At 35.2% G+C, this 12,867-nt stretch overlaps 1 protein-coding gene across 1 annotated transcript in view; it reads right to left on the bottom strand.

Annotated features, from left to right (window-relative positions):
- Window positions 1-10,912: 10,912 nt before the first annotated feature.
- The window catches only part of VWDE (von Willebrand factor D and EGF domains), an 88,755-nt gene continuing 86,800 nt past the window's right edge, over window positions 10,913-12,867 (bottom strand). The window contains exon 29 of the mRNA XM_011992539.1: window positions 10,913-11,224. Within this exon, the coding sequence (XP_011847929.1) occupies window positions 11,210-11,224 (15 nt within the window). The 3' untranslated portion in view covers window positions 10,913-11,209. The remainder of the gene's footprint in view (window positions 11,225-12,867) is intronic.

Raw genomic sequence — 12,867 nt, 5'->3', positions numbered from 1 at the left:
ATTAAAAACCATGCTACAATAAATGTTTTTGGTGATAGAATTTTGCTCTAATTAAGCATTGTCTCTCTTAAATGGCTATTTCTAAATTTCCACTGATTGGACTCCTTTTATAGCACTGCTCTTAAAGGGGAAATAACTCTAAGTTTGGTCCTCAATGAAAGGTTACACATCTTGATTTTAATTTGTATTTGTTAATCTAATTAAATAAATAATTAAATTATTGTTAAATATTAGCTGAAGTATTCAGGACAACTTCAACTCAAATAAGTAGCTTAAAAATAAGAAAAACGCTAAGAAGGTGGATGTTATGTGTTCTCACCATAAATACAACTATATGAAGTAATGCATTCACCAGCTAGATTTAACCATTTCACAATGTATGTATACTACAAATCGTGTTGTACATGGCAAATACCTATACTTTTATGTCAATGAAAAAATAAATTTGAGAAAAAAGAAAGTTGATCGTGTAGTTTATCTATTTCAGCACAAAAACTGTAATATGGGAGTTTAAGCATGTTTACTTTCTCTGACAGTTTGGTAGGTATAATAAAAAATTTACCCTGTTTTTTTAAAAAATGAGTAGCAGTCATTTTAATTAATTGCAATGTGGCTTTTAAAAAGAGCTTGAGGCCTAATTAGTTAAAATCTTACATGTGTATTTTCAGCATGAGTTCTATTAGAAGCTAAAAACTGGTTACTCATTTATTTTTCAACCATGCTCATCATTTTAGTATTCCCTGATGGTGGGGAAATCTAACGTTCTTTTTCCAGCAAGTTGTCTTACTGCTGCTTACTAATAGGTACTGGCAGAGCCTGTAATCTGCCTGCCCACAAAGGTTAGAAATGAATTTTGGCATTTTGGTGGAAACTCAATAGTTACCCACTTGGAAGACAATAATAGTGCTCAAAACAATGAGATATATAAATTTCCTCTTAATTGTCTGACAGTGGTTGGAAGGTAAGTCACCCAAGCAGTGCTGACAGGCATTACTCTGAGATCTCTGTTCTCTCATCTGAGAAGAAAAAAACAAATTCCTTGGCACCCTCTTCCTTTCTAGTGCAAATCTAAGATTGGAAGCTTTTTTTGAGCATATTATGCATCAGGACTTGATCATTAACTGGAAACTACCTTCTGTCCTTTCTAGTCCATTGCCCCTCTTGAATCTAGAAAAATCCCACCCTTGCTCTACACACAGAGCAAGGCAGACAGCCCAGTGACGACCCTCAAAGTGAATAAATTAGGTTTTGTTCTGATAATACAAAATTCCGTTTCCTCTAGTTATTTTTTTATGGAAATAAAAATAAAACAAAAGTATATTTTTCAAAATATTTGCCTATAATTTATGTAACTTTCTTTGTGAAAATACCCACATGTTACACCAAACTCTATTGCTGCCTTGCGATATTTTCTTGGATTGAACCAGCTGGTCTCCTTCAAGTCTTCTGTGTAGGCCACTATTAGAAATGAGTGGTCAGAATATATTTGTCTGTAATGTTTAATTTATTCCATCTGTAATGCTGCAGCCGGGGTATTTTACGGCATTGAACTGGAAATGGCTTGACTCCATGATATGGGGAGATAGATCTCAGGTCAAAACCCAAGAAATAATTGACTATTTTCACAAGAAGAGGGTTGAAAAATAATATCCTCACCCTCCTACAGTCGTCAGAAAGTATCAACCAGCAGTGTGAATGCATCATCAGAGAATGTTGATGTAATAGGCAGACAGATTAGGGGGATGAAGTATCACGCAGTCACCATCTCCATTAACTAACATAGGAGGAAGCATCAAAGTTGTCCACGAAAAATAATTGACAGGTCTTGGTGCCTAAAGATACAACTTTGAGCCATGAAATAAGCAAGCCCTAACAATTTCCCTTCATTTAGTAATCAGAGCCCTCAACTAAGAAAGGAACCTCTTAGCTTGGGTAGCATTAAAACAAAACAGTAAAGAAAGTACAGATGATTATCTTGAGATCTTAGAAGAAGAAACCAAACTAAACCCTAACAATATCACTTGACCATGTTAACAAGGATTATAACCAGTTCGTTGGTGAGGAAGATTAAAGTTTGATAATAGAATCTACTTTATATACATTGCATCTATACCTATATGTCTGATCTATCATCACCTGTATATCTAATCTATCATCACCTGTATATCATCTATCTATGAAATTAGAAAATAAATTTGGATAATTCTTACTATAATGTGTATGTCGGTTAAGTTTTATTATTGTTCTCAAGCTCATAGTGTCTCAAATCAAAGACTAGATACAGTCATGTACAGATACATAGTTGGGAGAAACCCACTTACTTCAGACAAAATTATGGTGTCAAGAAGAAGCATATTTAAGAAAACATTATTCCTTAAAAAGACTTTATTTTCTGTCAGGGAGTGCTACATATTGACTTATTATTTCTCAGTGATAGTGGAAAAGGTATAATCTTAAAATATTTGAAAGTGCTGGCTATCTTCAGAGTTTGACTTTTCCATGTTCAGTGTATACAGGAAGTAAAAAATGTTTTCTGCCCAACCTAATACTACTTAGAAAAATTTTAATCTCAGACAAATTCAGTTTCTGCCCAACCTAATACTACTTAGAAAAATTTTAATCTCAGACAAATTCAGAAAGTCACCAAATCTTCTAAGGAAAGTGGTATCTTTTACAAGCACAATGAGAATTTTTAACTGCTCTCAGACAAGTGGCTATAATTATTGGAGATTATCAGGTATAACTAAGACTCTAGGCTCACAGGAAAAACTGATGTCATGTTAATTATGAAGAATTTTATTTTTGAAAAATGTCATATTTGCCTTAAATATTTAATATGTTCTCTTATCAAAATGAGTTACTTAGGAACTGAGGATCTAGCACCATCTGCAGGCAAAATAAGCTAATTTCACCTGGCAGTAGAAACAATTTTACAGAAGTGTAAAACAGGTTAAAATTCTTTCAACAATGATGTATAAGTCTGTCCTTACAATAAAAAAATAAATCGGAATGCTACCTGCTTTGTCCTCCCTTTCTTTTATTCTCTCAAAGCATCTGCGGTAGCCGTTGATAGAGTACTGTAGTCTCTGAACTGGTATGCTTAAGACTACAATACTCTTGCCAGGAAGGGCCCCATTTTGGTCAGTGAGGGAGGTACATCAACTATGGCCCACGGTATTTTTAAAGACCCACAAAAATGTTTCCTGTCTTTTAAAATCAGTATTAAAAAACTTTTAGGTCAAGTAAACTATTTTAATATATGATATTAACATATTCATCTTTAAATCAGCCCAGTTATAAAATATACGTTTTGATATTTTTAAATGGAAAGAGGGATCTGTGAAGACAAAAGTGCCTAGAGCCCACTAAGGTCAAAAGGGGTTTTTTTGGAGGCTGATTGCTAGAGTCTAAAGAACTACACAGGTGAATACGGAGGGTAATCAACTTAACCCTGGTAAACTACTTAGAACACAGGTTCACATTTAACTCTCAATTTCAGTCATTATATGCCAGCTGTCTTTAGCCGTCTTAGTCTGGTTCTTACTACTTATATGCCAGAGTTGATTTAAAGTTTATGTTTGCATATTTTATTTTGTTTTTAATCTCACATCTTGTTTAATTAGTGCTTTTTAAAGTTAATCAGTGAACAAAATTACCAATATATAGTAATCATTGGAAAACTCTAAAATCCAAACAGAGGAGTCTTCCTGTCATTTCTTCAGCTGGTATGACTGATTCATTTTTAGCAACAACAAAAAATAATAAAACACATGTGTTAGGGATTTAGATAACAACCATTGTGAAAAATTATTTACAATTGTATTAGTCCATTTTCATACCACTCTAAAGAACTACCTGAGATGCTAATTTATAAAGAAAAGAGGTTTAGCTGACTCACAGTTCCATATGGCTGGGAGGCCTCAGGAAACTTACAATCATGACGAAAGGCGGAAGAAAAGCAAGCACATTCTTCACAAGGCAGCAGGAGAGGGCGGGCGGGGCGGGGAAGTACCACACTTTTAAACCATTAGATCTCGTGAGAACTCACTCACTATCACGAGAACATTATGGGGGAAACCACCTTCATGATCCAAGCACCTCCTACCAAGTCCCTCCCTCGACACATGGGGATAATAGTTTGAGATGAGATTTGGGTAGGGACACGCGCAGAGCCACAGCATATCAATAATACTCTCATTTTAAATTTAAAATTACACAGTATTCTTATGACATAAATATTTTTATCCCTATTTTACAAATGAGGGAATTCATGTATCGAAGGTGGTAAAGCTCTCTGTGCAAGTCCACAACTGTGGTGAGGTAGAGCCAAGATTTGGAATTGAATTAAAGTCCAGGTGCACCCGACTCTGAAGCCTCAGAGCAATGTGTCCTGCTGCTCTCCTGCCGCCAGTTCTATTTCTACATGGTGCTCTTAGTAGACACCTCTCCACAGACAAATGTATATCCACAGCTAGAACAAAACGAACTGGTAATTCACAAATTCTTCTTGAAGTGTGTTTTTTTCAAAATATTTTTGTCCAATAAATTAATAAATGAAATACCTCATTTTAACAGTCATATTTTTATCAATCCATAATGTGGATTGAAAAGTGGAAATATCTTTAATAAATTATCAAGTGATCTTGAGTCATTAAACATTCTTCGCTTTTCCTAAAAATAGATGATATTATGTAGTTAATAGGACTTGGTGTCAGATATGCATTCAAATACAATCACGGCAAAGTGTAAGCAGCAGGGTATTTAAGAAACAATTGGAGTTCTCTAGGCTTTGGTGTTGTCATTTGTAAAATAGAGAGAAATATTTTCTCTCAAAAACTTGAGTGTCTGAAAGATTAATATTAATTAAAATCCCTACTATCATGCTCAATACATTTTGGTTTTCTTTCTTCTAATTATCCCCACTTAATTTATTTAATTGATAATCACATAATTGGTCTACTTCCACTCAGGAGAGCACTTCTGATTTTTATGGTGTGCTATTGAATAATTACAAAAATAAAGTGGATGCTGAGTGAAGAGGTTATCATACCTAGCAGTCTTTTGACAGAAATATTTGTCCACAGTAGTTTTAGTTTACCTGCCTTCGATAAATAAAATAAAGCAAAAATTGAAAATCTTTGACACGTGGAACTGAATCCATTAAACCTCTTTCTTTTGTTAATTGCCCAGTCACAGGTGTGTCTTTATCAGCAGTGTGAAAATGAACTAATACGATGAACTTCCCCACAACTTAGCAAACAACCAATTCCATCTTCCATGACTCTGCTGGCCCTGATCTGGGCTGATTACCTAGGGATGGTCACTGGTTCACGCCCATGCAGTGCTACCAATTTCTCTGAGATTTTTCTCATTCAAGACTTCTGAACTAAATGACATGTTTTCTAGTCAATGGGTGGCAGTAATTGGAACAGAAAGATCATCACATTGATCTGGTGGCCACATTGAATCCTGAGGAAAATCAATAAAGAACAGCAATGGGCAAAGAGAATTAAAATTTTACAGGGAAGCCAACAAGAGACAATCCATGCAGCTCCAGAAGAGAAAAGAATGAGTCTTTTGATTGCTTCCTGGCTCCCATGAAACCCAGCCTCACTTCTTGTCTTGAATGCTGTATCGTTTTAATCAACCACCATGTTTATTGAGTTGAATCAAAGAAAAAAAAACCTTAACTCGATGGCTCCCACCTGGAAAAGGGAAGGCAGTTTTCATTAAAGTGGGGCTGTTAGGAAAAAGATAGAAAATTAGGAAAACTGAGGGTAGTTTCCTACTCTTCATTGCCAGGGATAGGTAGCAATCCAACGTTTCTGTCTGCTGCAAACTTCTCCCGGCCGTTACAAGAATGACCGTTTAAAGGAAACAGAGTGTCAAGAATGCTGCCCATAGTTTTCAACATCATCAAAGAGTTTAAGTGTTGTGTGATAAGGTCCTTGTGAGGCAAATTGAAAACTGGGGGAAATAAACTTGACAAGAATTGTCAACAGGTCAGTTTGTGCAGCCTGTTTTCTGAAATTAAGGGCTGAGTTAGGTGAAAAATATAAGTCACCTGGGAATAAGTCTTCTTATTCAACATTAAATATTAGTGATTTTAGCACACTTGCTTTACTGCTGTTTACAAATATCTACTTCATCAGAGAAGGAAAATGTATTAAGACTTAAGCAATTTTTTTTAAGAGATGGGGTCTACGTTGCCCAGGCTAGAATGCAGTAGCGATTCACAGTATTCAGAGACTCAAGTGATCCTCTTGCCTCAGCCTCCCAAGTAGCTGAGATTATAGATACAGAAAACTGCAACCACCTGACTTATGCAATCTTTAGGAATTTTGCCAGACTTTTCTTTCTACAAACAGGAATTGAGTTGATATTTTCAGTATCTTTTGCAAACGGTGATTGAGGAAGCATCAGCGGCAGTGCTACCCAATATCCACTATATAAACATTGATTAACAAGCTCCACTTAGATTCCCTACTTTGCTTTCTGTGAACAAATAGCCATTCTCCTCTTTTTTAAAAAAACAGAATCTTATAATGTTGTTTATTATTTACTTCTTATTTATAGTTAATAACATTTTAGATATGCAGTACAGTATATCTTCTTTCAGGTTTTCTGTATTGTATTTCTCCTCCTATTTAACATGTTGTTTAATATTTAGGCCACTGCAGCTCATTTTAGAAGTAACTGGCATGCATATTATAAGTCACAAAAAAATTATTAAGTGGCATAAAGGCAAAATACTATATTAATTTGATGAATATAAATATGCTTGGTTTAAACCCCAGCATGTAAGTCCATCAAAAATTACATAATTGTGGTGGATTTTTTATAAAATTGAAAAAATACATACAATATGTCTATATTGTCATTATGGGTTCCAAATATCCCCAAATAGTTTTAACCTGAAATTTTAAATTTTATCATGTATTTCATTTCAATGTTAGCAAGAATAAGCACAAAACAGTCAAACATATTAACTAAGCAAAGTCTATAGTCTGAATTCTTTATAAGAATTCAGCAAGAATAAACACTACACTCTAGCCTGGGCAACATAGCAAGACCTCATTCCTAATAAATAAATAAATAAAATTATAAGATAAATATTGAAAGTTACGTATTTTCAATTACTTTTGCTTAATTTTTAAACACTCACTATTTTCAAAGTATTTTCCAAATAGACTGTGAATAAAATACGTTGAAATTAGTTGTTGCAAAATATCATCAAGATATAAGCCAAAAATTAAATCTTTTGCCATAAATTTATCATATTACTTGCTTTTCTAAACTCGCATTATATTCTAAACATTACTTTCATTTCCATGAGTCATTAGCTTTCATAAGGATGATTTTACATAAAATTTGTAAACCACAGCATTTCTTCATTATTAACATATGCAGGTCCATTAAATCTATTATAAATGGATAGTGTATTGATTAATATTTTAATTTTATTGAGATTCTTGACGTAGATCTAAACAATGTTTATGAAAAATTTAGTGTACATTCATGCGTCACTTAATGAAGGGTATATGTTCTGAGAAATGCATGATAAGGCAATTCTGTATTTGTACTAACACTGTAGAATGTACTTACACAAACTTAGGTAGTATAGCCTACTACACATATGCTGTATGGTATAGCCTACTGCTCCTAGGCTACAAATCTTTACAACATGTTACTGTATTTGAATACTGTAGGTAATTGTAGCACAATGGTAAGTATTTGTAGATCTAAACATAGAAAAGGTACAGAAAAATATTGTAATATAGTCTCAGGGGACCACCATCATACATATATATATATATTCTGTGATTAGCTGAAACGTCATTCATTATGTGGTGCATGACTGCATTAGTTTAGGTATCTCAGAATAAGTCTTTAAGCGATTATAACTTTTAAACCATAAAAAGTTTATCTTGAAAATCAATTTAATAAGACTATTGATAAAATTGCTATTGATAAAATTGCTATGTGGTTGTGACATTGTGAAATATATATTTGGTCTTCATCCCATTCCTGATATATAGCTCCTAAAATCCTTATAATCTCCAAAGTGGTAAGTGTCTTTTTGTATGCTAATGAGTTGACCGATGGCTGGGGACTCCTGGAGAGAAGCTGAAGGTTAAGTCAATCACCAATGGACAATGATTCAATCACTCATGCCTATGTAATGAAGTCACCATAAAAGCCCAAGGACAAAGTTCAGATGAGCTTTCAGATAGCTGAATACACAGAGGTTCCTGGAGGAGTCCAGAGAGGGCGTGGAAGCTCTGCACCCCTTCCCACATGCTTTGCCCAACACATCTCTTCACCTGTGTCTTTTGTAACATCCTTTATAATAAAGCAGTAAATGTGTTTCACTGTGTTCTGTGAGCCATTCTAGCAAACTAATCAAACCTGAGAGGAGGAGATTGTGGGAACTCCTATTTATAGCTGGCAGTCAGAAGCACAGGTAAAACAACCTCGGGCATGTGACTGGCATCTGAAGGTGGGAAGTCTGAGGAATTGGGGACGGAGCCCTCAACCTGTGGCATCTGATGCTACTACAGGTAGATAGTGTCAGAACTGCATTGAATTAAGAGGACATCCAGCTAGTGTCTGCTGCAGAATTGGTTAATTATTGGGGAGAACTCCCCTACAAACTTCTTGCTGACCAGAGGTCACAGAAGCCTTCTGTGTTGATTGTTGTGTTGTGAGAGTATACTAGGAAGAAACTGAATTTGTTTTCTACTCATACAATTGTATCCTGAGCAAAGTTGTCAAACTGATATAAAAATGTATCTATTTTCATAGTATTTTAATTCTAATTACGAAATTTAAAAAGCATTCACTTTTATCTACAATACTCCTATTTTCACAAAAGCTGAAGAATATTAGTACAATACTCTTATTTTCACAAAAGCCGAAGAATTTAAGTATACACTAAGTGTTAACATTTATTTTGCATTTGTATTTCTGAATTTCTGGTAATATAAAACATAGCGAAGTATGTTATTGTTGATGAAAAGAATCAAACTGTGTAAAATATTTGAAGAGATTTATTCAGAGCAAAATATGAGTCATCATGGCCTGTGACATGGCCCCAGGAGATGCTGAGAACATGTGCCCAAGGAGGTCAGGCTACAGCTGGGTTTTATATATTTTAGGGAGACATAATAGGTGGATTCAAGAATTTTCTGATTGGCAATTGGTTGAAAGAGTTTATCTAAAGACCCGGAATCAACAGAAGGGGGTGTGTGGGTTAAAATAAGGGGTTGTGGAGACCAAGGGGTTCTTATTACGCAGATGAGGCTTCCAGGTAGGAGGCTTCAGAGAGATGAGATTGCAAATGTTTCTTATTAGGCTTAAAAAGGTGTCAAACTCTTAGTTTATTCTCTCCTGGATTAGGGAAAAAACCCGGAAAGGGGTGGGATTCTCTATAGAATGTAGATTTTCCCCAAAAGAGATAGCTTTGCAGGGACATTTCAAAATATGTCAAAAAATACATTTTAGGGTAAAATACTTTATTTCAGGGCCTGTTATCTGTCATGTTGGTATCTTATTGCTACAAAAAATCTGCTTTGTTATTTTTAAGGTCTCTGTTTTGATGTTAACGCTGGCGGGTTGTGCCTGAACTCCAAAGGGATGAGGGTATAACGAGGCACGTCTGACCATCCATTCCCACGACGTCCTGAACCCATGTTTCAGGTTTACTTTGGAATTCCATTACTTGAGAAGAGTTCTTTCCATTGGTTGGGAGGCTTTGAGTTTTATTTTTGGTTCATATTATGGTCTCCTAAGCAATCTATTAAAACTGCCTTTTAGTAAATACAAAATGATAAATCAAAAACTCTTTAATTCTGACATTGGATGTTAATACTTAAAGGGTCCTTAGCAAATGTAGCAATACTTTTATTCTGATCGTGTCTTACTTTATCTTACACGTTAGATATGGCTTAGGAATGCTCAAACTTTCTACTTAAAAGAAAAGAAAAATGAGCCTTTGTAAATGTATATGATTTAAGATGGTCATGTTCAAATTAAAATAACATGTTTTCTGAAAGTCAAATGAAATGTTTGAGGCAAAATATGAGATAGCAGGAAAAAGGAAACTTTATAACCCCAGGTAACTTGCAATTATTTGCATCTCTGAGGCAAATCCTTTAATTATATGTGTATTCCCTGTTGTTGTTACTCACTTCCCCAACTATTCATGTATTGTAATTTAACTTTGCTTTTATTAAGCATCCACATACTCTTTTCTTGTGATATCTTTAGAAGGATTTGGTTTTGTGATCATCTCTCTCGATTCATATACCAAAATGGATCATGGTACAGAAAAAAATGGAAAGATGAAAGAGCAATCAGATGCAGACCTTTTAGCATGTCTGGTGTCTGTTTTCTCACTTTTGGGCCCAGGACACCACTGCCACTTTTTTGTAAGGCTGGGAATTACATTTTTCAGAATCCACTTGTCTGTGTGGTTCTGGGTCACAGTTTGCCAATAAGAAAAATTTGCTGGAGAGTAGGAAGCTGGAAATGAAGAGGAAGTCGTTAGTCTTTTCAGAGGTGTTTGCAGCTTGATGCTTGGAAAGATGAAATTCACAGTGGCTTTCTAGCAAAAATTTGAGAATAATCCACTTTGCCTGAGACAGTTGGTGGTAGTTTTTAAAGATTCTCAAGTATTGTAGCAGTTCCAGGAAAGCCTCTGAAAAGAATCTGCTTGGAGCTTTGGCCTAACATCTTCATTATTACCCACTCTGATCAGCAGTGGCTTTCCTAATCTTTAGCTCCCAACCCTCATTCCCCATCCCTCAAATAGTCCTGTGAGCCCCTTGTTCTGAATTAAACATCATCTATCAGGATGATATCAAGTGGTTTCCATTAGGTTGACTGACTACTAATGATGCAGACGTAGTCACAGGGCTAAGAAAATACTCAGTTTATTAAATATTGTGAATGGATGGAATATCAGATACATCATCTTAACATGTAAATATCCTATCCCATCTCAACATCAAATTTAGATTACCTGAATTTCTTCTTTGCTTTTCTCTAATGATTACAACTGAGATCATTATGTATTTTATTAATTTCTTCAGTCTTTAAGATATTTTTGAATGATGTTCAAATAAACTTCAAGTTATCTCCAACTTTTTCTGAACAAAACATTTCCATTCTTAAGATACAGGCTTGTAATTCATATACTTGATGCTACTCAATGGTGTCTTATCTGTAGTAGGAAGAAGGAAATTGTGTTTCAATGAATAGTATAAAATCATTTCATGCATACTCATTATTTGTTGCCTCCTTCCCTCTGACATGATACATAAAGCTCTTTTGGTTCTGTTTGCCACTAGGTTCAATACTGTTTTCACAAAATTGAAATCTAATCAAGATTATATTTAAGGTCCAAGCAGTCATAATCAAATGGAGCTTGCATACTAGGTGACTCCATCTTGGCAAAATGTTACACCTTAGAAACATCCATGCCCAATAAAACGAATTAATGTTTTAATATCCCTCAAGAAAAAACCATTGATACTCATAATGCATGGCCCATCCTTTTCTTTCTCCACCTCTTTCTATTCCTCTATTCGATGTAATTAGTTACAAACTCTTACATAGTGCTTGCTATGTCCCAGGCACCATTCTAGGTATTTCACATATATTAACATATTTAATCCTTACAATAAGCCTATGATTAGGTGCTACTATTAATGCCATACTGCAGATGAGAAAACTGAGACTCAGGGGATTAAACTTGACTGAAATCACAGAGCAAATTAAGTGGCAGGCTCAGAGTGAGTGCACTGAGCCACAAGCAGGAGGTTATGATGCTTCCCAAAGCCTTTTATCAACCCACCCTCTTTAGCACCTTTTTCTTTCTTTGCTTATTTTCCCTTTCTCTGTGTTTCTTGTCTCTAGCCAGTAATTCTTTTTCATTGAAATTCTAGCAATCCAATCAGTAAGCTCCATTTCTTTTTTTATCCACTATCTCAGGTTGCCTGCGGAAGAGCCAGGAGGTAGTTAGCCAGCCGGAACCCTCCTTGGGGGAAGGTAGGGAAGACGGGAGCAAAGGATGGAGTTGGAGGTTCTGTGGATACCCGTGGATGGTGGTTGCTTTTTTCCCCACTAAAGAGAAATTTACGTTTTAACCTATGTGTGGGAGCCAAAGAAATATCAAGAGCAAGTGAAAAAAAAAATGACACCAGTGATCAACAGAATAAAGCTAGAATGAGATTGAAGTTAGAAGCTGGGGAGAGCAGGTTACAGTAGAACAGGACATATTGTGCTCATGTTTAGCCTTTTCTCCCCTTTTCCTTCCCCATGGCCTTCTGGCATTTTTTCCCCTTAGTGTGATTTCAAATGCATTCTCAGAAGCAACATTAATGGGGATAAAGATGATTTGCTATTGATCATATAAGGAAGGATTCAGATGGCAAATACATACATAAAATAGAATATAGAGCAGCCACTAGTTTAGTACTGTCAAAGTGGAGTTAAAAAGCTTTAGAGGTCCTAGGGTTTTCTGTGCCATAAAAATCTCACATCAAATCAAATCAAATAATATGTATTTAGGCTGCCTTCAAACCCAAGGAAGCTGAAGTTTTTATTTTTATTTTTCTCAAACAATATTTAATCAAATAAGTACTCAATAACTTTTGCTTTCCAGTTTTCAGACCATAGCCCTATTACGGTCTGGTTATTTTCATAATGGGAGCCAATCCTACAGGATGACACCAGTGCTCGGAGAAAACTATACATATATCCATTTTGTCTCCAAGCCAGATTGATCCATATCGAGCTTCAAGAAGAAAATTTCTAATCAGTTGTCAAATTCTAGTACTCCAGCATGCTTTTATATTCATGACC

Source organism: Mandrillus leucophaeus, unplaced genomic scaffold, assembly GCF_000951045.1.
Source record: "Mandrillus leucophaeus isolate KB7577 unplaced genomic scaffold, Mleu.le_1.0 Scaffold1106, whole genome shotgun sequence".
NCBI classification, from domain to species: Eukaryota; Metazoa; Chordata; class Mammalia; order Primates; family Cercopithecidae; genus Mandrillus; species Mandrillus leucophaeus.
This window is presented reverse-complemented; position numbering and strand designations above follow the sequence as displayed.